General features: G+C 66.4%; 1 protein-coding gene across 14 annotated transcripts in view; it reads right to left on the bottom strand.

Annotated features, from left to right (window-relative positions):
• Positions 1-26,002, bottom strand: part of NAV1 (neuron navigator 1) — a 67,023-nt gene that overhangs the window by 38,072 nt on the left and 2,949 nt on the right. For 8 of the 14 annotated variants that reach the window (XM_040535497.1, XM_040535496.1, XM_040535495.1 and 5 more), the window contains exons 2-4: positions 18,882-19,449; positions 18,435-18,520; positions 14,496-15,284 (exon numbers count right to left, since the gene is read on the bottom strand). In XM_040535497.1, coding sequence (XP_040391431.1) covers positions 14,496-15,284; positions 18,435-18,520; positions 18,882-19,423 — 1,417 coding nt within the window. In that variant the 5' untranslated portion in view covers positions 19,424-19,449. Of the gene's footprint in view, positions 1-2,131; positions 2,676-14,495; positions 15,285-18,434; positions 18,521-18,881; positions 19,450-26,002 lie in introns of those variants that run through there. The other 6 variants (XM_040535493.1, XM_040535492.1, XM_040535490.1 and 3 more) reach the window with 6 other exon arrangements.

Consider the following 26,002-nt stretch of genomic DNA (forward strand, 5'->3'; position numbering starts at 1 on the left):
AGACCTCTTGCCCCGGCAGAGCTCCTGAATTCAGAGCTCACCAAGCTGTCGCAGCCTCTGGTGCCGCCACCCTGGAGAAGAGGCAAGGGACGGCGTGCCTGGAGCAGGCCACGTCCTTGAGGCACCGGTGACGCCCGTCCTGGTGTCCCCGGGACAGCCCCGGGGAGCGAACCCAGCCGACGTTAGCTGCAGGCTGCTTTGTGGCTCTATTGTTGCCACCCCCTCCAGGGGGAGGGAGATAACCCAGGCTATTTTTACTTCCATCTGGGGAATCGCTTCCCTCCGAAGTACGCTGCCACAATGCTAATTTTTAGGCTGATGATTAATTGATGTCAGGCTCATTAGGGGGCCAACGGCTCCCTCTTCCCCGGGAGCGCCAAGGACAAGGGGGACGTGTTTTGACAGATGTTGCTCGAGCCACGTGTGAGTGACGTCCTAACAACGGAGGAAAATAGGAGCCATTACCATGGAAAGCCCTGGAAATGGGAAGGGAAGTGCCTGCACGCGACCCCGCCGCCCTTCCCCGCGCACCCCCTAATCAGCCCTTCACGCTCTGCCCTGCGTTACCAGGGCTTTTCTCCCGGAGATAAACGGCCATTGTGCGCCCGCGGGGGTAACCGAACCCCCTGCCGGCAGCACCGCGGGGAGCGGGGAGCTCTTCTCGCCCCCAGCCTCGCAGGAGGGCCAGGTGCCAAATCCAGCCCGGCACCGGGAGCCGCAGCCTGCGGGCGCGCTGCTCGTGCTCCCCGCGGGGTGCCCGGGGGCTGCTCCTGCCAGGCACGGGGCACGATTCCCCCGCTGGAAATCGCGGCCGAGGACTGCGGCGCTCATCGCACGTTTTGGGGTCCTGCCCCGCGGCCTGGAGCCACTCACCCCGAGGCAAACCTGTGCACGCTCCCCCACGCCCGACGCGGCACAAAGCGGCGGCGGCAGATTTGCTAGAAGGAGGCACCGCGGGTCTGCCCGTGCTGCACCAAACCCCGCGCCCCCCTCCCAGCAGGAGCAGGCAGCCCCGGGGCCCTGCCCGGAGCGGGGCGCAGGCAGCCCCGTACGGCAGCAGGGAGCCAGGGACTTGTGCTAATTGCTGCGCAGTGCCTCCAGCACCCCCGCGAAGGGAAGCGCGTGCATAAATTGTCTATTCTTAGCGCTGCCGCTTCCCCGCTGGGAGCGCAGCGGCAGCAGGACCTGCTCCGTCCGTCCTCCCGCTGCCTCCAGGCCTGCCCCACCTCTCGCAGCGCCCTCGGTGCCTCCCCGCTGCTCGGAAAAGCTTTTCTTAAGCAATGGTTGTGTTTTTCCTATCAAAGGGCGTTTGCAGAGGAGGGACAGGTTCTTCTTACCTCTTACAGAAGACCCGACTTCCTTCTGGTGTGCCCCAAGAGGGAAGGGGGATTCTGTGCCACCGCTGCAGGAGATGCTGCCCGGTCCCTTCACGTCCTGCTCTCCTCCACCGACCCCAAAGCACGCAGAGCCCTGCCCAGGTGCCACGGCAGGGCTGGGGAAGGCATCGAGAAGCGCTCCTCATCTCACCTCCGCCATCCGCACGCAGATCTGTGGCCAGGGCTGCGCATGACGGCGAGGGGAACGACCCCACCATGCTTTAGGACTCAGTGCAAAGGGCAGTTGTTTTGCCACACGCGTCCAAGTTTTGCTGTGAACGGGCGGGGCAGGAAACCTGTTGGAAAAGGTGTCTGCACCGCCCTGAGGGGTTTCAGTCGAGCCGCTCAAGGGGAGGAACCCGGGCTCTGCAGCAGAGCACCAGGTCTGAGCAGCACCCGGGCAGGACGCGTCCCCTCCCAGCCCCCGGCACCACTCGGGGCCGTGCCAGCTCCCCATCGCGCACCGCTGAGTGCCACGCGGTGACAGGCCGGCAGAGGGAAGGTGACAGCACACGGGCTCGCCCAGGCACTCAGACATGGGACAGGAGAGTGGGCGCCCGCCCCGTGCCCCCGCACAAGCAGCAGTTCCCCAGGGGAACGTTCAAGCGTGCCGGGAGCGCCGAGCCACGCACCACAGCGCGGACGCTTTGGGACGCTCCCCGCCGAGCTGGACGGATCCCCACACCAGCATCGCCCTCCCGGGGACGGCGTGGTGGGGGCTGTGGCCGGGATTTATCCCCATCCCCGCGTCCCACCTCCGCGCGGCAGCTGCCCTCTCCGCCGTGGGAATCGGCGCTGCGATGTGCTTCGAGCTCGGCTCTCCGAATTCGCTCCAGGGGCCTGTCCAAGCGCTGACGACACACAACCCGGAGCCACGGCTGCTGGAGGAAAAGCCGAGCCAGCGCTGCGTCGTGGGGAAAGCAGCAGCCAAAAGTCACTCAAACAAGGAAGTGATTTGTCTTTTTCTGGATACGCTTTCCTCCGACAATGAGCGCGGAGCAGGAAAGTCGCCTGTGATAATGTGCAGTGTGCCAACAAAGCGGCTATTGAATTGGTAAACGAGAGCACTCGCACCGGGAGCCTGACAGATAAAACAGAGCAGGGAAAAAGGATGAAAAAAGGAACGCCGTGTGACCCCCGAGCTCGATCCAAACCAGGCAACACATCCCACGGTTCTGAGGCTGAAATACACACAATGAGCTCCAGCGAGTAATTAATCCCTTCAGGAACACTGTAAGTGGTTGCAGACAGTTTACCAAGAGAAAAAAAAAATTGGAAAGTCATTGAAAAAATTACCGTTAAGTATTTTTTTCTGCTCCAGTATGAAACGCAGTGAGATCCAGAAGATCTCTGCCCAGTGAACCTTACAGGCGATGGATTTCAGCAATTTTTCTAACAACGCCTCACCTACCTGCCAAGCGTACTGCCCTGGGAAGGCAGCCTGAGGCCGGCCCGCTGAGGGCGGCCGCTCACCTCGGGCTCCCCGTGTCGTGGGACGCGGCAGGGGGAGATTTCGGCAGGGGATGAAGCCTGGGGAGGACGAAGCGTGGGCAGAAAGGTGTTATCGATGGCACCTCGCGGCTACCGGCACCGGCGCAAACCCTCCGAGGGCCGTTTGTGGGTCAGGAGCATGGCAGCGGTGCCGGGCAGTGCCAGGCAGCCCGCTGGTTTGTGAAGCAGGACGAGCGCTCCCGGCTGGTGAGGTTTGTGGCGCTCGCCCTGCGAGGCCCCGTCGGCCACCTCCTCCTCTGCCTCCACCTCCCCTCTCCACCTGCGCGCCCGCTCTGCCTCCCGCTTCCATCACCGCAGCTTCACGCAGCCCGTCCTCCAGCTGGAGGACTTGGGTTTGGGCTGAATCTGGCCCCTTTCACTCAAACTCCCACCTCTGCCGAGCTCCGAGCTGCGGCACGTCCTCAGCCCTGCGCTGCGGGATCGGCCAGGGAGAGCATCCGCACGCAGCACTTGCCTTTTACTTCCATATTTCTTGGTATTTTTCAACCCAAAGCTTCTACTTGTAAAACCAGGGGCTTGCTGAAAAGAGCCTTAGGAAAGGTATTTTCTCCTCTTGATAAAATGAGGTAGAATTAGCTGGAATCTTACAGACACGCATTAACTTTCACTTCTCCTTGAAATCATTCTGGTTTTGAAAGCAGGCTTTTTTTCCCCACTCCTCTCCCTGTTCCCCTCCTTGTTCTCTCCTCACCATGTTTTAGTTTAAAAATTCTTCAGGCCAGGGAAAAATTCCAGGGCAGGAAAAGAAAAAAAAAAAAAAAAAAAAAGCATAAAGCAACTGCGGCTTTCGCAAACCCAGCGCTCCAGACTTCCTTTCTTCATCCTGGGGAGTGAGAGACGCTCGGGAGGACGCAGGCGAGCACGGCGCAGGAGCCCAGCCATCTGCTCGGGGCTCGCGCGGCTCCCGGCACCTCGGCCAAGGGAAAACCACGGGGAGCCGAGGAAACCGCCCTGCTGAGACCCCAACGGCTCGAAACGGGGCCCTCACCCCGCCGGCCCCGTGCCGGTGTGTGTCCCAGGGGCGGCACTGAGTTGGGGAAGCAGCGAGCCGTCCCCAGGTGCCGTTACGCGGCTGCCAGGTCGCTCGGCACAGCGGCGCGCTGGGCACGGCGGCTGCAAGGCTGAAGGCACGGAGCTGTGGAGGGATGGGGACGGATGGGGACGGATGGGGGCTGCACCCCGGCCGAGCCCCCTCGGCAGCACCACGGCCTAGGCTCGGCAGTTTTGGGGCCAGCCGCTGCACAGGGCGCGCGTAACGTCTGCTTACGAGCGAGAACGCTTCGCGAGGGGATGAAAAGCTATATGGAAATGCACGATCATTACCACGATCTCCTTGGAAACATCCCATCAGAGCAAGTTTGCCTTCCTCCTCCTCCTTCTCTCCCTCCCCATGCGCACGAATTCTGGCACCCCGCGCATCGCTTGGCGGTGCCTCAGCGCTGTGGGTCCAAAATGCAGGCGTCTGCTTTCTAAAGCCATTGTCTAGGATGTGCTATTGAGCTGCACACCATGGACGGGTTGGGATGGAAAACAGGCATCTCCCGCTACACAAAAAGGAGCTGGCAACCCAGATTTCATTTGCCTTTGAAGCTATAGAGAATCTAAACCAAACGGAATTTGCTTTATTCCCACAAAGGGAACACGAATCTTAGCAACAAAACAAATCAACGCCTCTGCCCCCTGAACTTAACGAGGAGCAAGCTGAGCGCGGAGCGAGGGGAGCGCTGCTTCACCCGCGGGTCGCGGCTGCGGCTCGGCCCGGCCGGCTTTGGAGAGCAGCAGGCGGCTCTCTGCGCGCTGACACGCTCCGCCGGGGAATGCGAGGCTGGAAAAGCCGCTTCGCAAATCTCCCTTTGAATCGGAGCTCTGCGTTTGTTTCCTCCCCGGTTGCGTGCCCTTACATCTCGCGAGCGCTCCGGCCGCCTGTTCAAGGCAGGGAGATTTTTCAGGAACCCCCAGAGCTTCCCCGCTTTTAGCACAATGACTGTTTGCCCAGGAAATCACCACGGAAAGTTTATTACCCGCTCCTCGCTTTCCAAAGCGAGCGGGGCTGTGAGGCGCGCAGCAGTGCAAACAGCAGCGGAGCTGAGCCTCGGTCCTGCCTCCAGGTTTCTGTACTGTCCCCACGACTAATAAGCCAGCAGAGGCGACCTCCCACCGCAAGCACCGCCACCGCGCACGCTCTCCTTGCCGAGGGTTTTCCAGGCGGCCCCGACGACGCGAGCCCCCGGGGCCCGCTCCCCCCGCGGCACCTCGCGGGCTCCGAGAAGATATTCCCTCGCTCATCCCCCCACGCTGCTTTATGAGCGGGGCCGTTCCCTTCCCTTCGCAGGAACCGGCCACATGTTCTCCATCTGGGAACAGATGCCCATGAGCCAATAATCTTGACTTGGAAAACGGACTGAAAATAGCACCAGATTTCTGAGCGCTCCGCAGACCGCGGCCGGATGATGGATATTAGTGCTCGAGCTCCAGCAGCACCGGGACGCTGCTTGGCGAACGCGCAGCAAAAAGGGCTCAGGCACGAAAAAAATGGAAAGGAGCTGGCTGGAGGTGCTGCTGCCCTCCGCCAGATGTTCCTGCCCTCAAGCAAGGAGCGTCGTGCTCCGCTGGTAAACCAGTCCCCAGCTGCTGCCCTCAGCCTGGAGCACTGGAGGACCCAGACTCCGCGCCTCCCGCATCCCCAAATCCACCAGGGGACGTTCCGGCCCCTAAGGTGGAAGCCAGCAGCACCGGGTTTTGTTCTGGGTGTTGCTGTTCCCCTTGGGGCCGAGACGCTGCTGGCCTCCGGGTGCCCGAGTGCCACGGGAGCCTTCAGCCCCTCGCAGCAACCGCACTCCTCAGCAGGAGAGGAGGTACAGAAAATGATGCAGCCAGCCTCAAATCACCCCAGTGAGCTACGACAAAGGAATTTGCCAAACGACACAAGGGCTGGTGATCTGTAAGCCCCCAGCTATGCACAGCCCCAGGCGCACGAAGGCTCCAGGTCTGCGTCTGGGCGCCAGGCAAACGCGGGCGCTTCCCCTCCGCCAGCCGTCGCACGACGCGTCCTCCAGGCCCAGCAGGATTTTAACCCCACGCCAAGTCTGCGTGCGCATTATTCCTGAGAACCCCCCACCACCAGCAGCCAAATGCCACCACCGGGTCCTGGCACGCCGGCACCAGGCCCCCCACGTCCCTGCCCAGCCTCCACGGCCGCTCCCGCTCCCTGCAGGAGCTGGGGATTTGGGGTTTTACACCGCCCCCGGCTCCACGGGAGGCTCGGGGCAGGCGAGGAGCGCAGGGAAGCGGCCTCCTTCCCCCCGGCGCCAGCTGGAGCAGCAGCGGGGAAGTCCCAGCCCGTCCCCGCCGCCTCCCAGCACCGGCTGCCTTCGGCCTCACCGTCACCGAGCCCCTCGCAGCGGGAGGCCGGGACAGGAAGCGAGCGTGCGAGTGCCAGCGGCCGCGAGCCGAGCGGCGGTGAGCTCTCGGGCTGCAGCTGCACAAACCCCAGCGGAGCCGGCGCTGGAGCGGGGCCACCTCCCCGGGAACGGGCACACGCCTCTTCCTGCTCACCGAGGTTAGCGGGGAGGCTTCCAGCAGGCGCTCCTGCTCTCTCCCCCCGGCTAGGATGGGGAGGAAGCTGGACTTCGTTATTTCCCCACCGTGAGCGGCGGGAGCTTGGGGCTTTCTCGCAGTCGCTGATTTGGGGTGGTGGAAATCGGGAGGCTGCGGGCCAGGCGGCCGCAGGAAGGCAGCGCCGGTTCAGAGCCCCCCGAGCTGGAGAAGGCTCTGGAGGTGGGAGCAGGCGGCCACGAGGCCGAGTGTGCCCCCCCGGCACGGCCCCGGGAACCCGCCGGGAAGGGGCTCGCTCGCCCCGGCCAACGTCTGGCAGGATTTTTCTGCTCGCCTCCGGGAGCTGCTGCCCCACGGCCATCGGTGCGGATCACCCTCTACCTGTTCCTCCCCGTGTTCGCATCCCGCTTGGAAACACAATGCTAAGCCAGGGATAAAAGGAACTGGAAAACACCCCGACAGCCTCTAACGCTCCCAGCCCGAGGGCTTCATTAAAGAGATGAGTTTTAATCATCCGCATCCCAGCCCGAAGTGCAGGTTCCTTCGCCCCGACCCAGGAGCACATCCCTCGCCGTGGGTGCCCGCGGCTCCCCGCGCACCGGGCTACGCAGAGGAGGGGATTGCTCGCCGGGGGGCCAGACTGTGCCCATGCCCCGGGGGGTCCCCACCATCACCCTGCCAGCGCCAGCAGCCACCCCACGACCACCCTGGGTCCCAGGGCACCCGCCCCACTGACTGCAGCGCGCCGACAGCGCTCGATCGGCGCTAGAAAAAAAAAAAACCACCAGGGCAAAACTCCTCTCCGCCGCGATCTGGGCTGGCACGGGACCAAGGCGTACCCTACAGCAGCGCGCGGGGAGGCCGGGAAGGCGACGGCGCGCATGGGCAGCAGGCGTGTGATTTTGAGAAGTGTCTAATCAGGGAGTTATTCTCAGCCCTCTGCTAGGCTGCAAGCTCGCACGTCTATAAATAGGCGGCAACGGAGCTGTACCTGAGTCGCTGCTTTGAAGGTGATTCGCTGCTGCTCCACGGACCCGGAGAGGCGGGGGCAGTGCTGCCATCGGGGACGCTTGGGTCCTGCACAAAGAGCCCGGCAAAAGCTCGGCCCTACCCTGGCCGCGCTCCCAGCGCAGCCACCACTAAGGGCTGGGTCGGGCCGAGACCGCGCGCTCGGGAAGATGCCTCCTGAAGAAGCTCGTCCGGGTGCCTCCCCGCAGGGCCTCGCTGCCGGCTCTGTCACACCCGGGGACACGACGTGGCACAAGGCGTGCAGAGGTGGGACAGGAGAAAGCCCAGCTCGCAGCCACGTGGGTCAGCGCTCGACAGGGCTGCCCCACCAGGGGCAGCTGGCACTAGAAGTAAAGGTGACTGAGGCTCGCACACCGCGGGCACCGGCACCCGCGGCGCTGCTCTTCCCATCCTCCTGGGGCACCCGGGAAGGCCCACGGCCTCCGGCAGCTTCAGGGCAGGGCCAGCGCTCGGAGCAGAGGCTCCCACCCCATTGCCCAACCTCACCGGCCCACGGCGAGGAGCCCAGCCCCGGGGCCGCTTCCCCAGCGCCGCGAGCCAGGCCTGCAGCCCTCCGAGGGAACCGCGGCTCCGGGAGCGCCGGGACCCGCCGCCCTCCAGCTCCACACCAACAGCCAAGTCCCGGTCTCCTCCCGAAGGTCCCTCCTCTCCGGCTCACCATCACCACCACAAACACTGCCGCCTTCGCTCGTTTGCGCTGCCGCTGGGTGAGACACAGCGTGGGGGAAACTGGAGGTGACAGAGCACCTCCGCGTTCGCACCTCCAGAAATTAAGTCCTGGATTTACCACAAATCCCGTAATTTCACGGGAATGCTTCGGGACAGACCCTCACGGGTGTGCTGGCTGCTGGGAGGGCTGAAAAGCGCTCACCTCCCGGTGAGCTGGGATGAGCCAGCGAGACTGACACGAAACCAAAGAGGGATGTGGGATGAGTAAGCATCCCCGGTGCCTACGCCAGGTAGGAGTGGGAAACCCGGCGCTGTCGCAGCTGCCGGGCGCGCTCGCGCGGTGCCGAAGGCAGAGGCACGTGTCCCGGGCACAGGGGACTCGCCCGCGTCTCACCGGGCACCGCTGCAGGCACCGGGCACCGGTGCAGCCCCTGCTCTGCCCGCACGGCACCTCCCGGGAGCCGAGGCACCGCGCTGCCAGCTCCCAGCTCCGAGGAGGAGATCCTGCCCCGCCGTGCTCCCCCGCGCCGCTTCTAGCAGCTCCTTCCAGGGGGAGATGAATCTCGGCCCTTCTCCCGAATTAAGAAAAAACGCGTTACGGCCTCAGTCGGACAAGACAAACAGCAGCGTGAGGAATGGAAGAAACGCTCGAGCGAAACGAAACGTGGGAGAAGCAGATTAGAGGAAGGGCGAGCGAATCCGAGGGTGTGCCGGGCGCCGCTCTCCAGTGTCACACCCGCTCTGACACCGGCACATCTCCATTTGCACAGCTTCTAATCTCAGCCCTGCAATGCAGCATCCCCTGCCTTCCCAGCTCCCCTCCGCGCTCTGCTCCCGGCTGGGAGCTGCAATGCAGCAGCGTGGGGAAGCCCCCGCTCCCCTTCTCCCGCCCGGCAGCGGCGCCCCCAAGCCCCCCGCCTCCCCCAGGCTCTGTGCTCTGCCCTCCCGGAGCTTCCCTCCCCGCGCTCCCCCAGGAGAGCGCTCCGCGTGCCGGAGGAGGACGTGGCTTCGCAGGAGAGGGATCGTGGCACAACGGGGCCGTATCCGATCGCCCACGACCCCACTAGAGGCGCCCCCAAGACCCGAAGCCAGGCCAGGCTGAGGATGGAGCTGCCCTGACGGACGGAGCCGTCCCCGCTCCACCCAGCGGGGCCAGAGCCAGCGGCTTCGCTGCGGGGCTCTAACGGCAGCTGCCACCTGTGCCAGAAGCTGCACACGCGCACGCCCCGGGGGCCACCGCTGTCACCGTGCACTCCCATCACCCGGTGCCACACACGCAGCGGCACAAAGCAGGCTGCAGATGGGACAAGGGAACAATTCGGAGGATGTCACAGACCCAGGCAAGTGGTGTGACTGCAGCCTGGGCTCACGGCCCCAAAAAAACCCGCCTGCGTCCAGCGGGACCGCGGCTCAGCCCGGCACACGCACGCTGGCCTCGGCAGACGGCCGTCACTTGCGGGTTGCTCGCCGCCGAGGGCGCGCGCTCTGGCTCCGCGCGGACCTGGCACCAATCCCCCCGCCCGGGCAGCGGGCACAGGCACCAGCCAAGACCGCGGGCAGGGGAGGACCAGGGAAATTGCTCGCTGGCACCACGAGATGTGAAGCTACGCGGGAAAGGGCAGAGCGGGTGACGCCGAGGGACGGGACAGGGCGGAGGTGAGGGGACTCGTGCTGTCGGCACAGCCGAGTGCTGCAGCGCCAGACGCCAGAACCAGGGCAGGGACACGAAGCTGGGACACGGGACATCGGGAGGGGGCTCTACAGGAGGAGGCAGGGCTGGCAGCGGCTCTCCGAGGCCACCCAGCTGGAAGCACATTGCTCGCACAGCACCTGCACCTGGCAGCAGCCAGCAAACGGTGCCAGGAGCCACCAGCAGTTGCCCTGCGGGGACTGCAAGGCCTCGCGGGGACACGGCCCAGGTCCCAGCGTGGTCACGTCCCACCAACAGACCCCAAATGGCCCTTCCTGGACGGGTCCTGCCGATCGATGCCGGGTGGCCGTTGGTCCCTCACACCAACCCCCTGGAACCATGTAAAGCTCTGCACTCATCCACGGATTTTCAGTGGTCAAGTGTCAGATTTGGGGGCAAAATACAGCTGGTCACAGCCCCACGTGAACAGCATTTTTCAAGTTCTTTAGGGGAAGAATTTGTTTCACGAACATATTTCCAATAGTTCTGCCTTCACGTCCTTGCTCTGCTACTTTTCCATGGGAAACCTTGAAAGACAAATACGGACCTATTTATTTTCTTATAGCAAGGCGGGTGCCGCGTGAGTGGAGACAGCGACGCGATGGCGCAGATCCCCCCCTTTCTCCTCACCCTGCCCCAAACACAGGCAGAAGGAAATCAATTCCCACCCCAACAACCTCGTCACACGGGCGCTGTCCTGCCGGGGCACTAGGAGAGGCATAACGTCAGTGTAATAGCGGGATGAGAACAGCCGCGGTGCTTTACGAGGCAATAACCCACTCCCGGGGCTGTGAAGAGCCACTTGGTCTCTGACCTCCCGGTGTTCCCCCGCCAGCGAGCCAGGCTCGTGCTGCACAGCGCTGCGATGTGCCCATCAGTGCTTAATTAACAGCGAGGAAAGCCGTGGGGCAGGGGCAGGAGAGCCGTGGGGCTGAGGAATCCCGTACCATGCGCCTGGCCAGCAGGGAAGGGTCACCTTGGTGAGACCACCTCCACCTGAACGCGCTCGCACGGGACACGTCGGACACGAGCCAGGAGTTTCTGCGCTGCGGGTTTTCCACCGCCCACGTGCGACGTGAAGATCACCCCTTTCCAGGAGCCCATTTATCTGCACCCCGGCTCTCCTCCTGCCCCACCAGCACGAGGAAGCCAGCCCTGCCCGCGAGTGCGGTCAGAGAGGCACCGCGGGCACGTGCTGCCCAGCGGGGACACCCCAGCGGGGACACCCCAGCGGGGCCGGGCGGCATCGCCCACCCACCTCCCACCCGAGGGCTGCGGGACCGAGATGCGTTACAGCCGCACCAGCCCCTGCAGAGCCTGGCAGGGCTACAAAGGCTCCTTCAGCGAAGCCTTCGGGGAACGCCGTCTCCCCGGGGATCGCGCATGTCCATCTGGGCTCTGGCCCGCGCAGCAGCGGCCATTTGGGTACTTACGCCCATTAGTAGCCACTTAAGAGGCACCATATAGAGAGCAAGAGATGGCCAAGGAAATGGCTGCAGAAAGCAGCTGCAGGATCCTGGAGCTGCTCTGGGGACCTCTAGGTACGCGCGGCAATCACGCGGGGTCCCCACACCCCGGGGCGAGCTCACCCACAGCCCCCCGTGGGCTCTCACCCGCTGCGCACGCCCGGGCTGGCACGGCGAGCTGCGCACCCCGAGCTGCGCACCCCGAGCTGCGCACCACGCTGGCCACGCTCCCTCCGTGCCCTTCCTCCTGTGGCCGGGCGCTGGTGCAATTAGCAAACCCGGCTACCACTCAGCTTTGATGAGAAGACTCGGCCTCTGCTCGGGATGAAATGTGTAATTTGGATGTTAGAAATAGCCTCTACAAAGCACATGTGGTTGCCGTGTCCCGGTGACCTCTTCCATCTTACGCAGGCTGCTCTGCTCTAAACGTGGTTACATCTCCACCGGCTCTACAAAGGCGCCGGTGCCATCAAACAGATGACACATCTGCAGCAACCAAAGGAGAGGTAGCGCTTGGCCACTGCTAAATAAATTGTATTTTTGGCCAGCGCTGCACTTCAGCAGAGGCTGATGAGTGTTTCTGGCAGGATGAACGTGAAATGGAGATGAGAAGTCAGGTGTGGAAACCACGGGCGCAGAAAGGCTCCGCGAGCCGCCGTGTTCGGCGGAGCAGGGAGCTCCGGTTAGTCAGCGGCAGCGCCGGCTCCTCGGCACAGGTCAGCAGTTCAGACGAGATCTGCAGAGGTGGGAAGTCCCCGCGGCTCCCACGCCTTTCTTCCCAGGACAAGCCAAGCTCCTGGGTCTTCTCGAGGCACTCCAGCAGGCACGGCAAAATGGCTCAGGCTGACGGCTCTCGTGCCAAAGGAGCCACGTAGAGCGGAGAAGCCTTCTCTCCATCCCCGGCACCGCCGGTAGCCACCGAGCCCCTCTCCTGGCCTCGCCCACCAGCCCTCACACCCTGCTCTGAGCCGGGGGGGGGGTCCCGTCCTGCCTGGGTTTGTGCCCACCACCAGGGGTTGGCCTGCAGAAGGAACTGGAGAGGGTTTCGCCCGCCCGGATCGCACCAGCAGACAAGCCAAGGGGTCAGGACCAGAAGCTCAGCGCGTGCCCAGGCTCACGCATCCCCAGCCACGGGTCCACCACCGGCACGTACGAGGTGACGGAGCAACCACCGGCACGCTGCTGGCACGCTGCCCCCCGCGCACCTCCAGCGCCTGTCACCGTGCCCACCCCTCGGGCTGCCAAGGACGGGCCGGGTCACTGGCGGCCGGGTTAAACAGCCGCGATTCAGCGGCACAGCTCCCACGAAGGCAAGAAGCTCAGCCTGCGGCCCCCCGCGAGGACACGGGGTGAAGCTCCTGACCGGTCAGCCCCAAACGCTGCCCCACCTGGGGGTGGAGAACCAGCCCTCCCCGCTGCAGGAAGCCCAGGGGTCCGTGCGCGCTGACGAATGACCTGTATTTCAGCAAACACGCAGAGCGAGGGGGGCACAAGGCAGATTTGGCAGTGTAGGGCCCTCACCAGACAACTGGCCAAGTCTTCAGATGGCAAGCACCGCCCGAGGGATGCTCAGCACCACTAAAATCGGCCCCACCACAGACAGAGGCCGGGAACCACCCCAGGAACTTCCTCACCTTGTGCACAAGGAGTCGTTCCTACACGGGCCAGCCCTGAACCCTCAGGGAAGCTGAAGGAATTTTTCCTGGAGGTGCTGAGGAACCCCCCCTGCGAGCAGAGCACTACAAGAGGGACACCGAGATCCCTCAAGGCATGCAAACACCAGCGGGTGGAGACCTGTTCAGGACAAATCCTCCTGCAACCCCTCTGCGCTCCCTGCCCCAGTGGGACCTGGCGTTACCGCAGCATTAGGGGTGGGACTGAACATCCACGAGCCCAGCGATGGGACCACCACGGGACCCCAGCAGCAGACTGGCCTCATGCATCCCATCTCTGCGATCTGCCTGCCCCGCCTTGGCCTCGCTCCGTGGCTTTCCATGAGCTGCTGGCACAGCCCCAGCAAGCCCTGGGTCACCGGGCAGCGGCCACGGGACACTTTGGCAGCCAGGGCAGACCCCTGCCAGGGAGGGGAGCAGGCAGGGGACATCGGCACGGGAAGCTCCGTGCCGGCGCAGCAGCACACGTGTGCCAGAGCCCCGTGCCACAGCTGGGGCCGTGGCATCCCGAGGGCTCCAAGGGAGAAGGAAGGCACTAGACACACCAGGGCCCCCAGCCTGCCCCCACCAAATGCCGCAGCTCCAAACCCAGCTGGCTCGGGCGCTGCGAGCAGCCTCGCCATGGCCGCACGCAGCTCGTTTGCCATTTTTGCACGCCGGCTCGCCAGACCGAGCTGAGCTCTTCGCAGCTGCACGTCCTCCGTGGTACGGCCACGGGGGAGAGAAAGCCGGGGGATCAGGACGCTGCCTCGCCTTCCTGGAGATCAGCCCACGTCCCCCGCGAGCAGCGGCCACGACGGGAACGCGAGGGCTGGGCACGCCTGCACCGAGAGCCAGCGCAGCCGACGGAGGGGCGACAAGCCCGAGCTCCGACCCAAAGCGGGCGCGTTGGCTGCTTTGATGAAAACCTCATGTGATACCACACAAGGGACGAGCTCTCGACCACGCAGAGCCTTTCCCAGGCTCGGAGATCAAATGCATCGAGCGAGCGAGCCCAACGCAGCCGGGGGCTGAAAGCAGCTCACGCGCACCCCGCAGCAGGAGGACGGGGGGCACAAAGCAGCACCCAGACCCCGGGGGGCCTCCGACTCGCCCACGGGCTGGGGCTCCCCACGCGTGCTGTCCCCAAGGTCAGCCCCTAGGACGGGGCAGGGGACGTGCAGCGGTGCTGGGAGGGCAACCTCGGGGTCGCGGGGCTGATTTAGAACCGGGATGTGGCCAAAAACACACCGGGGGACCCCAAGGCGGTGGGTGCCCACCTGAAGGCATGGGGCCACCCCACGCTGCACGGCTTCACGGGTGATGGCCGAGCCACGGGGAGAAGACCCCAGAGCCTGCCAGGAGCCAAATTTCCATTCCTTAACCCCACAAAAGCCATGACCGAATCCTCCCAGCCCCGCGTCACCCTGGTTCTGGGTGACCACCTCGGGGGGTGAGGAGCAGCGGGGGCCGGGCAGGGAGAGGGGCGCGAGGGAAGGAAGGAATGAAGGAAAGAAGGGGGTCATCGACGCGGGGCCGCACTCACCCAACATCTGGCTGAAGAGGAGCTGCTCCAGGTCTCCCAGCACCGTCACCACCAGCTCGGGGTCCACCTTCAGGTACGGCTTCTCCTCGGCGCCCGCCGCCGCAGGCCCCTTCCCGCCCAGCAGCTCGTCGTCGCACTTGCCACCGCCGCCGCCACCGCCGCCCGCCTCGGGGGCCTTGCTGAGGGGCTTCACCTCAGCGTAGGGCCCCCGGGGGATGCGGCTGGGCTTGCCGGCGGCCGGCGGCTTGGCGGGGCCGGCGGGGCGCGGCGGCAGCAGGGAGTGCTCGGAGCGGGACAGGCTGCGCGACATGGCGGGCGCCTCGCGGGCGCGGGGACCACCGCCGCCACCGCCGCCACCGCCGCCACGGCCTCCTGCCGCCACCGTGGCCGCCGCCTTGGCCATGTCGTCGCTCCAGCGCGGCTCGTAGAGCTGCCGCTTCTTCTCGGCGTCGGTGAGGAAGGCCAGGTTGGTGAGCGACTTCTGCTTGCGCAGGTTGGAGCCGGCCGGCAGCCGCCCCTCGGCGCTGCTCGCCTTGAACACCCGCAGCTCCGCGCCCCGCGGCCCCGCCGCCGCCGCCGCCGCCGTCGTCGTCGTCGCCGCCGCCGCTTTCGCCCGCTTCGGCATCACGGCGCCGCCGTCGGGGCCCCGCCGGTAGCCGCGGAGCTCCGCCGCCCCCTCGTCGCCCAGCTCCACGTCGGGAAGGCTCTTGAGGTTGCTCCCCAGCATCCCCGCGCTGCCACCATTTAACCCGCCGGCGGCTGCTGCTGCTGCTGCTGCTGCTGCTGCTGCTGCGGCACCGTGGACGCGGAGAAAGAGAGGAGGGAGGAGAAGGTGGGGAGAGAGAGAGAGAGAGAGAAGAGCCCTCAGCTGCCGCCCCACCGGCGGGGCGGGGCCGACCGGGCCGGGAGGAACGGAACGGAACGGAGCGGGGGGGGGTGGGCGGGACGGGACGGGAGCGGAGCGGAGCCGCCCCACCTCGCCGCTCCGCCGCCCGCGGGCCGCTGCGAACCAGCGGAATGTCAGGGGCAAACAAAAAGGGCCCGCCCTCCTCCGAGCCCGCCCGGCGCGGGCAGGGGGCGGGGCCGCGCCGCGCGCGCGCCCGCGGAGGGGAGGGGAGGGGAGGGGGAGCCGCGGGGGCGTGCGCGGGGTAGGGCGGGGGGAGAGCGTGGGGGGATGGGGGGGGCGGAAGGTGGCACCCATGGGTGCTGCGGGGGGGGGGGGGTTCCGCCAGCAGGACCCGCCCGCGCGCTCCCGCGGCTCCCCCAATCGGGAGCGCGCACGGGGCAGGGGGGGGGGGGGCAAGGAGCTGGGCGTGGGGGCGAGGCCGGGGGGGTCCCAGCACCCTGCGTGCAAAGCGCCCGCACCGCCCACGGCCGCCCCAGAAGGAGCCGAATTTCCCCGTTCCCACCCCAAAACGGGCGCTGGAAGGGCCCAGCGCGGCAGCGGGGCGGCCTCGGGGGTCGCCGCAGCCCCCAGAGCCAGCGCGGCACCGCCAAGGGGGTTGGGGGAACCAAGGGGCGAGAGGCAGCGGGGAGCGGGGTCTGGTTATCGTCATTTTTCATTAATTACCCGTCCCCGGGGAGGGGTGAATTAAGTCTGCGCGGTGACCTCACGCGGGCTGCCATGGCAACCGCCGGCAAATATCGCATTAGAGCGCGGCGGAGATAAGGGGCGGCACGGACGGGGGTGGCTCCCCCCAACCCGGGCACCGCCGCCGGCCTCGGGGGCTTTGGGGTTCAGCCCCGCGCCGCTGAGGGGCCCCGGGATCACCTGGCTGGATGGGAAAGCAAAAATGCCAAAATGGGTGGTTTGCAACCCAAAAAAAACGCTGCTGGGACGGGACGGGTCACCCCCAAAGCCGCACTGGGGTTCGGGGGCAGTACAGCCTTTGCCAAGCCCCAGCTGCTGCTGTAGGGCCTGTGGCAGGGGCAAATTTGGGGAATCTGGGTCATTTTTGAGGGTGGGTGACTTGGTGGCCTCCCCCTGCCCTGCGTCCCCCGTGCTGCTTGGCCCGCTGGGGCCCCAAAAGGCGCCGGGGACCCCGCAGGCACAGGACAGGGGACAGGATGGGGGCGCGGCGCCCCTTGCCACGGTGCCGGCCACGCTCAGCCCTGACCCCAAACCTCCCCAGCGCGGGGCGAGCGGGCAGCCCCGCTCAGAGCCACCCACCGCAGCCCGCCCTGACATCCTGCCCTCGGACCCGGGCTCAGCACCAAGCCCCGCAGCCGATGCCCCCCCAGCCCTCCGTTGCGAAGCCGTGCCGGGAGCGGGCGCCGCGGCTCTGACCGACTTCTGTCGGCTCGGATCAGCCGCAGCGGCTCCCGAGGCGCCTCGCCCCGCTCTCCTTCCCCTTCCCGCACATCCCCGGAGCATCCCCATCCCGCCGTCCTCCGCTCGCTGCCCTGGCAACCGCCGCCCCAGCATCCCTTCGAGCAGCCACGCCGCACATGGCCGCCCCCCAAAAACCCACCCCAAAGCAAGCACCGCAGAGCAGCGGGCTGCTCCCGATTTGGGGGGGGGGGGGGGGGGGAGGGAGGGGAACCTCGCATCTGGGCTCAGCCACCACCACCCCAAAAAAAAAAAAAAAAAATAAGGGGGCTCGTGTCCCCCCGCTGCCCCTCTCGCCCCACGCGGCCGGCAAAGTGCAACCGGTGCCGGTGGTGAATGGTTCATTGAAAAACGCCGTGGTGAGCACGGACCCGACCACGCGGCAGGGAGGGTGAGGGTTTGTCCCCAACGCCGCTCACGGCGGTGTCACCGGCAGCTGGGGACGCTCCGGGTGTTAAATCCCCGCCCGGCGGCCCCGCGGTGCCGGTGGGAGGTTGGCGGCACGGGGAGCCGCCGGTGCCAGGCCCCCCCCCGCCCCCGGCCTGCGCGCTGGCTCTCGGCCGCCGCCTCGGAAATGGGTCATTCCTGGAGCTCGGTGGAAAACTAGAAAGAGGAGAGCGAGCCAAGAGGCAGCAGGGCCTTGGGAGGGGACGGCCACACCGAAACACGGGGGATGTGGGCGGCGGGGACAATCCTCGGGGCAGCCGGCTGCTCGGCACGCGGTGCTGGTGCGGGGAAGCGGGGCTCTGTGCTCGGGGGGAGCCTCTGCCCCACGGCAGCCCCACACGCGCGGGTGCAGCTCCACCAACTGGGGAAGGGTCACCCCCCCATCCCCTGCTTCTCTCCTCGCTTGTGGTTTCTGCCCCCCCCCCCTCCTTGCAGCCACGAAGCCACCAGCACCCCGTGCTCGCCCCACGCCAGCCTGGCCCCGCAGCCCCAGCCCATGGCCCCCGGACGGCTCCCTCCTCCCCATCGCTCTCCCGTTCGCTCGCTACGTGCGGCGGTTTCGGGATGCTCCCGTGCTCGGCAGAGCCCTGGCCCCACGTCTGCACGTGCATTTCATCCGGCCCCACTCCCAGCCGCCGCCAGCTGCTCCCGGAGGCCCCGCACAAGGCATTAATAACGCAGACGATGGCCCCGGTGTCCCCCCACCCCGGCCTCCCTGTGCCCCTTCCCCAGCTCCTGGCGGTTCTGGGGCTCCAGTCAGAGCCCGTCAGCACTGGCACACGCTGCCCGTGTCACCGAGGTGGGGTGGCATGAGCGGGGACGGAGGGACCGAGGGGAAGGGACAGGGTTTGGCAAAGGCTGAGGTCCCCCCTGCCCTGACTTGCCCCCAGCAGCCCCCCAGCAGCCCCGAGCCAGCAAGCGAAGCCAAGCGCCCGCACAAGCAGAAGGGGAGCGGGGGCACCCAGCATCGCCCCCCCACGAGTCCCAGGCCAGGCCCCATTTTTTGGGAGGGGGGGGACCCCAGCACGGCCCCGTGGTGGATGAGGATGAGCGAGGGACACGGGGCAGCGCTCCCACCCCTCCCCACATATGTGGGACATGCACAGCCCCTGGGCTGGGGGCACACAGGACCTCCCCCCCCCAGGAAACCCCCACAGACTCACTCAAGGCTCCGGGCTTGGGGTCGGGCCCCTTGGCAGGACTGGTGTCACACGGGGACGTGGCCCGCTCCTCCCCGTCCCCCTGCAGCCTGGGGACAGAGCGGGGTTAGGGTGAGCGAGCTGGGGTGCGGCCACCTAGGGACCCCCGGGAGATGGGGACAGCCGGTGCCTGGGGCTCTCCAGGGACCCTGAGGACACCGGTCCCATGGTGGCGGGGGTCCCCAGGGTGTCACATCCCCTTCGGTTTTACTGAGCCTGCCCCACACCGTTCATCAGGCTCCCATGGGTGCCCCCAGCACCCCAACCCAGAGGGAAGCCCCCAGCCCCCACTCACCGGGCCCCAACCCCACCATTCTGGCGAGGTTTCCCCGTAGCCCCCCCCATCCCCATGCCCGCCTGCCTCCCCCCCATCCCCGTGCCCCCCACCACGCCCCATCCCCAGGCACTCACCGGTACTGGAAGGGTGCCACGGTGGCCGTCACGGGCCGGCTGTGCGGGGAGGCCGAGGAGAAACTGATGGCCCCCGACCCGAAGACGGGCACCCTGCTCTGCGAGCCGGCGGGGGGCCCGTCCTCCGCCGCCATCTCAGGGGTCCCCCCCGGCCCCCGCACGGAGCAGCTCAGGGGACGGCGGCCCCCGGGTCCCCGCAGGCCGCTCTCCACGCCAGCCCCTCGGCTGCCCGCCACCCCCTTGCCCACCTCCGGCCACTTCCCGGGGGGCACCGGGGGTCTCTGCCCCCCACGGGGGGGGACGCTGGGGCTGGGGCCCTCGGCCGGCTCATGGCCGGTGGCTCTGGGCTTGGGCTTGAGGCTTTTGGGGCCGGAGGCCAGCCGCGGGGATGAGGCCTGGTGGGAGGCGGGAGGCCCCGGGGTGCTCTGGCGGGCCGGGGGGGCCGCAGCAGGCAGCTTGCTGGGGGGCACGGCGCGCGGCACCGGGATGGCGGAGCCGTAGTGGCCACGGCCAGCCGGGGTGAGGTTGGCCGTCCCGTTCATCCCGGCGAGCAGGCTCCGGCGAGGTGCTGTGGAGGGAGAGGAGAGGGAGGGGGGTGAGCCACGGCACGGGTGATGTCTCCTCCCCATGTCCCCCCCCCAGGGACCCCGGTCTTTTTACCAGCCCCTGTCCCTGTGTCCCCAGGCCCCTATGGCGGGGCCCTGCAGTGAGGCCGCATGGGCACAGACCCGCAGGTAGGGGTTCCCCTCTTGGCCACCCAAAACCATCTCCTGGTCCCCCAAACCACTGGAGACCACCTCCCAGTCACCCACGATGACCTCCCAGTCATCCAGGACCACACTCCGGCCACCCAAGACCACCTTGTGGGCACCCGAGACCGCCTTCCAGCTGGCACAGGGGCCAGCTCCGCCACCCCGTTCCCCGGGCCTTGGACCTGGCCGCACAGCACCGCAATGGACTCACACACACGTGCCCACAGGACCCATCCCACAGCTGCTCCGTGCAGTGTCCGAGCCCCATTCCTGCCCTCCCCAGCCCCAACACCCCCCCGCATGGTGCCACCTGCCCCATCCCTCCCTGCCCCTGCTCCCATCCTGCCCCACGGTGACACCCCAGACGCCGCCCCTGGTCTCTGTTCAGCCTGGGCATCTCCCCAGCTTTGCCACCACTGGTGGCAGGGACGTTCTCACGGTGGCACCGTGTGGAGGAGCTCATCCCTCCCGCAGGCCTGGGGGGCTGCCGAGATGCCGGACTTCGGGCGCTTTGCGTGGGGAGGCAGAGCGGAGCCCGGGGGCAAAATCAGCCGCGGAGCCAAGCTCCAGCTCCAGCCACCCCCACGGGTCCTGGGAACCCCTCTGCGCTGCGGCTCTCCAGGGAAAAATTATATATATATATATATTTTTTTTTTTTCAGGGATGAAGAGATTGGGAACATCTCTGGAAAGGTGGGGAGACGCTGGGGAGGGCGCCTGGGTGCTGCTTGCCCCTGCGAAGGCTGCGTTTTGGGCCGGAGCGGCGAAAACAAGCGGGGCTTTGTGTGGGCGCCGCGCTGGGCGCTGGGTGCGAGCCGACGGAGCCGCTCTCCGTGCACACACAGGCCGCTCTGTTCGCGGCCCGGCCCGCAGCCTGGCTGCCTTTCAAGGCTGAGACGGGCTTCCCCGGAGCGTAAGGACTGCCTGCAGACATTTTGGCAGTCGCACCATCTCCGACACGGCCCTGGATCTGCCTGTGAAGTCCAACCCCAGCCCCGCTGATGGCATCGCTGCGGCTCGGGGCCGGCCGTGCCCTGCTCTGCCCCCCAGGGCTCAGCACCCAGCAGCCAGCACCCAGCACCCAGCCTTTTGCAAAATGCCTTTTGCAGTGCCGGTGGGGTCAACCGTCCCTCCCCGGGGCCAGAGCTGGTGGCTCTCCACCCTCGGAGGCACAAGGCAGCCCTACACAAGCGGCTGAGCCACCGGCCCCACTCCATTTTTTGGCAATTTTCTCCCAACTTTGTCAATTTTTTCCCAGCCAGTAGAGTCGGTCCCAGCACAGTGATTTCCCTGAGCTCCTCTTTATCCAAGTCAGAGGCAAAAAGTTCCCCTAGATGTGTGCTACAATCTTATCATCACCGACACCCCTGTGCATCAGCATCACGCAGCTCCACTTTGGAGCCTGGCACACTCCTGCTCTCAGGGCATTTAGCACCGGAGCTGTAACCGGTTTTTAGAGATTTTTTTGATCTGTTTGCTCCAGCTGGATTTCCTTCATGTGGACACAGCTTCCACCTCTGTCCTCGGAGCCTGCTGGGAGGGCAGCACGAGGCTGCTTCTGCAGCCGAAGCCAAAGCTGCCGTGTTTGCCACAAAAAAATCAATCCTCCTCCTGTTCTCACAGGCTCTGAGGTTTTATAGGGGCAGGCAGTGGCTGCGGGAGGAGGGCTTTGGAGCTGTCCCCTCCCATAGCCCGTGCCTTGGGGTGGGAGGGCACCCATCACTTTGTCCGGCTAACCACGGCGACCCCTTCCAGGCTTCACCCTGATCCGGAGCTCCCCTGGGGATGGGGAGGGCTGGATGCGGCCCCTCTGCCCCGGGTAGCTCTGGCTGCCAGCCGGACCCCTGGCTGGGGACAGGGATGTCCTCACCTGCAGAGCTGCCATGGGACAACCCAAAGCAGCCGGCACCCAGCCAGCCTCGGGAGCAGCCTCCTGCTGTAAGCGGCCTGCCGCAACCTCCCATTATTTTATGAGCAAACACAAATTAAAGTCACTCCTAGGAGATTCAGCACTTTCTTATACCAAGCAAATTATCAGCTTCCCTCTGACTTAGTTTCCAGCCGCCCAAGCGGGGCCGTTCGGGGACGCCGAGCCCCCTGTCCCGTGGGGCCGGTCCCCTCCGTGCGCCCCTGCTCCTCCCGCGGCCACGCTGCCCGGCTAAGCAGGTCACAGCCTGACCTAGATAGAGGCGTCTCCCCCCCACGGCAGGTCCTTTGCAATTAGCTGAAAAGGGAAGGGACTTTCTCCTAATGACAAGGAGCCGCCAGCGCTGCAGGCTCAGCCCCGCATTGGGGTTTGTCCCCCTGGGCAGTGATGGAGCACCCGAAATCTCAGGCAGGTTGGGATGCGCTCCCTGGGGGAGGACGCTCGTCCCAGCTACTGCGGGTCCAGAGCTCAGCACAGGGGTGCTGGGCTGGTGCCCACTGCCTCCAGCGCTGAGCTCCAGGTTTCCCATAATTAGAGACTGTTACACCCAGAGACAAAGTGGTTGCTGATCCTTTCGGACGAGGCAGCCCACGGAGAAAGGAGCAAAAAGAAACAGCCCTGGCTGAGCCGTGTCCTTCATCCCAGGACAAACGCGAACCAGCACATCCCCGAAGGCATCTCTTTCAAAGAGGCATCTGTTGTGCTCGGGGCTTGAGCTACTTGCTTGGAGCAGAGTCAAAGCACACCTCACACCTGCGGTTAGGGCAGGCAGGAATGAACACACGGACCCGGAGGCTCAGCCCCATTTCACGTCCCTCGCTTCACACATGTTGTGGGGCACGCGAGCGTCTCAGCCCCCTCGCAGCTGTGCTGGGATCAAACCCTTCCCCGTGCCCGGGATGGCTGTGGCAGGGGTCTCAGCACGGGCACTCAGCGATGCAAAGAGACATTAAACCCTTCAGCCTCTGCTGGGCTCTCACTGCCACTCTGTGCCTCAGTTTCCCCACCCTGACACAGCTCCAGAGCAAACCCCACAACCCTGGGGTGTCCCCAAGGTGTCCTGACCTGTGCCCCGCGTTCGCAGCCATTTGCGTCCACCCACGGCGTCCTCCAGTTTGCTCCCTCCGACGGGAAGCAGCGGCTGCCGCAGCGATTGTGCAGAGTTGCCACAAATCCCCCAAATCCTCCCCGGTGGGCACGGGGAATCCTCTTGGGAGGACATTTGCAGCCCAGCTCAGACGGGCCAGGCTGCGGAGCCCAGCCGGCCGCGCTGGGGGTGGAGATGCCCCGTGCCCACAGGGCCCAGACCTCAAATCCTACAGCGTGGGAGCGACCGGGACCGGCCCCGTGCAGACCCTCCCGGCACGACGCTGCTGCCCCTCGAAGCCGCTCCCCACAGCCCCGGGCAGGATCCGGCCCCGAGCTGCCTCCGGGGATGGCGCTGCTCCAACGCAGCCTCCTCCCCGGCACGCTCAGGAAGGATGACAAAGAAAAGGCTCCTTGTGACACAAGGGACATAAAACTTTCCTAAGAGAAACAGAGGGGAGCAGGGAGAGAAAGGAGCCTTCAGAGGGGAACAAGCTGCCCATTCAGCCTCCAGCCCCCGCGCCGCAGCCGAGACCTGGCCTGCCCCCGGCCGGGTGTCAGCGCGTGGGACATTGCCACCGCCCGCACTGCGGGGACCCGCGCTGCCCGCTCGCTGCCGGGGGTCTCGCTGCGCCGAGGGGCCGTACCCAGGGCTCGGTGCCACGGAGAGGGGGCTTCCGGCTCGAAAGCACAGCAGGGACCGGAGCGAGCAGAGCAGAGCGGTGCAAGCGGAGCCCCAGCAAGGCAGAGCTGGGGGTGGTCGGGGGTCAGCACAGCCCGAGCCCCCCCTGGAGCCAGGATCTTGTGTGCAACAGCATCTCAGCGGGCAGCTTGTCTGGCATGGGCTTGGGCACGGGCACAGGCATGGGCACGGGCAGCAGGAGGGTGGGAGGGTGCCCGGGTGGCCCGAGCTCTGCCCGTCCTGGCCTCATCCCCACCCCACAATGCAGGGGGTTTGGGGCGGCTTTGCTGAGCTGGGGGAGCTGCCGAGGGGAGGGAAGAGCGGCGTGCGGGTGCAGGAGGAGGATGAAACCGGCTGGTGTTAGAGCAGAGCCGGCCGGGGGAGCCGCAGCACTAAGCTGTCCTTTAGCCACGCCGTGGCAATCCCATTAGGCACTTAACCCACTTTAATAAAACCTTGCTGTTAGCGAAGTTTAGCTCTGCACAGACCGCAGCAGCCTCTGCCGCCGACAACCCGGTGCAGTGAGACCGAGCCCTGCCCAGGCTGGGCACAAATCCTGCGGGTGCTGAGCCCTGCCAGGCGCCCCGATACTGGAGGCCCCCTGTTTATGGCCTCCGGATACCGGAGGCTATTGGGGTCTCTGGGGACGTGTCCCCCGGCTGCTCCAGGCGATGCCAGCCCCTCGCAGGCCTTTAATTGGTGCCATTAACCCCAAAACTGCGACCCGCGGGTGTGACACCCCCCGAGCCCATGCGGGTGCCGGGGGGCGCAGATGTCCCTGTGCAGCCCCCGGCGGGGGGGGGACACGGGGGCTGCCCCTGGCAGCGTGTCCGTGGGTCGCGATCGGCCTCGTGGGCGGGGGGTGTCGGAGGGGACAGGGGGTGTCGGGGGGGGACAGGGGTTGGGGGGGTCAGGGGGGCTGCGGGAGCGCGGAGCCGGGAGCGCCGTGCCCGCTGCGCGTCCCCGCGGCCGTTCAGGAGGCGCCGGCGCTGGACAGCTCCGGGCCGGCCCCGCGGCGCCGCCCCCCCCCCAAAAAAAAATGGGGCTCCCCCCTCCGTTCCCCCCCCCAAAACCACAGGGGGCTCCTCCCGAGAACCTCCCCCCCCCATGGCCACCGGTGTCGGGGCTGCCGCTTCGCCAACCTGCGAGAGGCCAGGAGCTGCCCACAGCACCCGCTGCCTCCCCCCGACCCACCGGGTGCCTCAGCATCCAGCACCTCCTGGGGGCTCCGAACCCCCCTCCCCCAAAGAAAAGCTCTCCCTCGTGGTGTCCCCCCCAGGCCGGGGACCCCCACGCCGTGTCCCGGAGCCGTCGTGCAGCCGAGGCACACGCGATGCTCTCGGGGAGGGCCGAAAGCGAACAGCTGAGGATGGGGAGCGCAGCCTGGCCAGGCCGCATCCGGATCACCCTGTCTGGGTCCTGCTCCCCGGGGCCCATCGCAGCGTTTGGCCCCAGCCCCGGGACCTGACGGGCTGCAGACCGGGCCCGGCTGCAGAGCCAGGAAGCTTCTTGCTCGCTCCTCGGGGTTTTGAGCAAGAGCAGATGTCGCAGCGCCTGCGTGCGTGTCCTCGCCGGGTCCAGCAACGCCGGGCGGAAACGGCCCCCCCAGCGCTCAGCCCCGAAGCCTGGAGGCACCCGGCGCTTTTTGGCTTTGGGGACCCGGCCCCGGGAAGCCGCAGCTGTGCGGAGAGCTGCTAAAGGCATCAACTCGGCCGTGCTTGCGTGCGTACGCGTGCGGTGGGACAGCTGCGCTCACCTCCCCGCCCCGGCACGGGCTGCGATTCCCCGGCGCTCGGCTCAGCTCCCCGGGCGCACCGCAGGCTGCGCTGGGCTAAGCCAAAGGTCGTTCGTCCCCCCAAGGTGGGCCAAGGATTTCAGAAGCGCTGCGGGGTGGGCGAGCTGCGTAATGCTGGGGAAGCAGCAGCGCAGGGGTCGGGGTGCCAGGTCCCCGAGGGCAGCTTTAATCCATCAGGGAACAGAGCCGGAGCTGGGCCGCCACCGCTGCGCTCTCCGCAAAGCCCCCCCGTGCCTTAAAGCTGCCGTTTGCACCCAGCGGCACCGCTCCGGGTGCTGAACAGAGCAAGGGGACGCTGTGCTGGGGCTCAGATTCCCAAATGGCCCCCCATGAACCCCCTGCTCCCACCGAGCCCCTGGGCGTGCAGCGAGGCTGCGCCCCCTGCATCTCCAAGCACCTGATCCCCTGGGGACCATTCCCACCGTGCGCAACGCTTATCGGGCTGGTGTTACCTGGGCACGTGGGATGGGATCTCCCACCATAACGCCCCCCTACCATAAACACGCAGCTCTTGCAGCAGGGACTTGCCCTGACCCCACCCCCATGTGCCCGGCGGCCCCACTGCGCGTTGCTCGGCCCCCAAACCCAGGCAGCCCTCACCCTGCCTGGGACGGGCTCCCCGGGACAGGCGGGCATCTGCAATGGAAAGCAAAAGCCCCGGGGAGCCCTTAATGGGATGAGTGGATTTTCCAGTGAGCTGCAAATCCGCAGGGGCCGCGAGTGCCACGCAAACACCTCATTACCCAGGTATTAACGTGGGTTTCGCTGCGTTTGCTGTTTGGAGCGCAAGCAGCCAGGCTGCCCTCCCAGCTTCAAACCGATCACCGCGGTTGCTAGACTGTGGGTCCATTGCTCATGGAGGAGGATCAGCTTTCCTGGA

Source organism: Cygnus olor, chromosome 24 (genome assembly GCF_009769625.2).
Source record: "Cygnus olor isolate bCygOlo1 chromosome 24, bCygOlo1.pri.v2, whole genome shotgun sequence".
NCBI lineage: Eukaryota > Metazoa > Chordata > Aves > Anseriformes > Anatidae > Cygnus > Cygnus olor.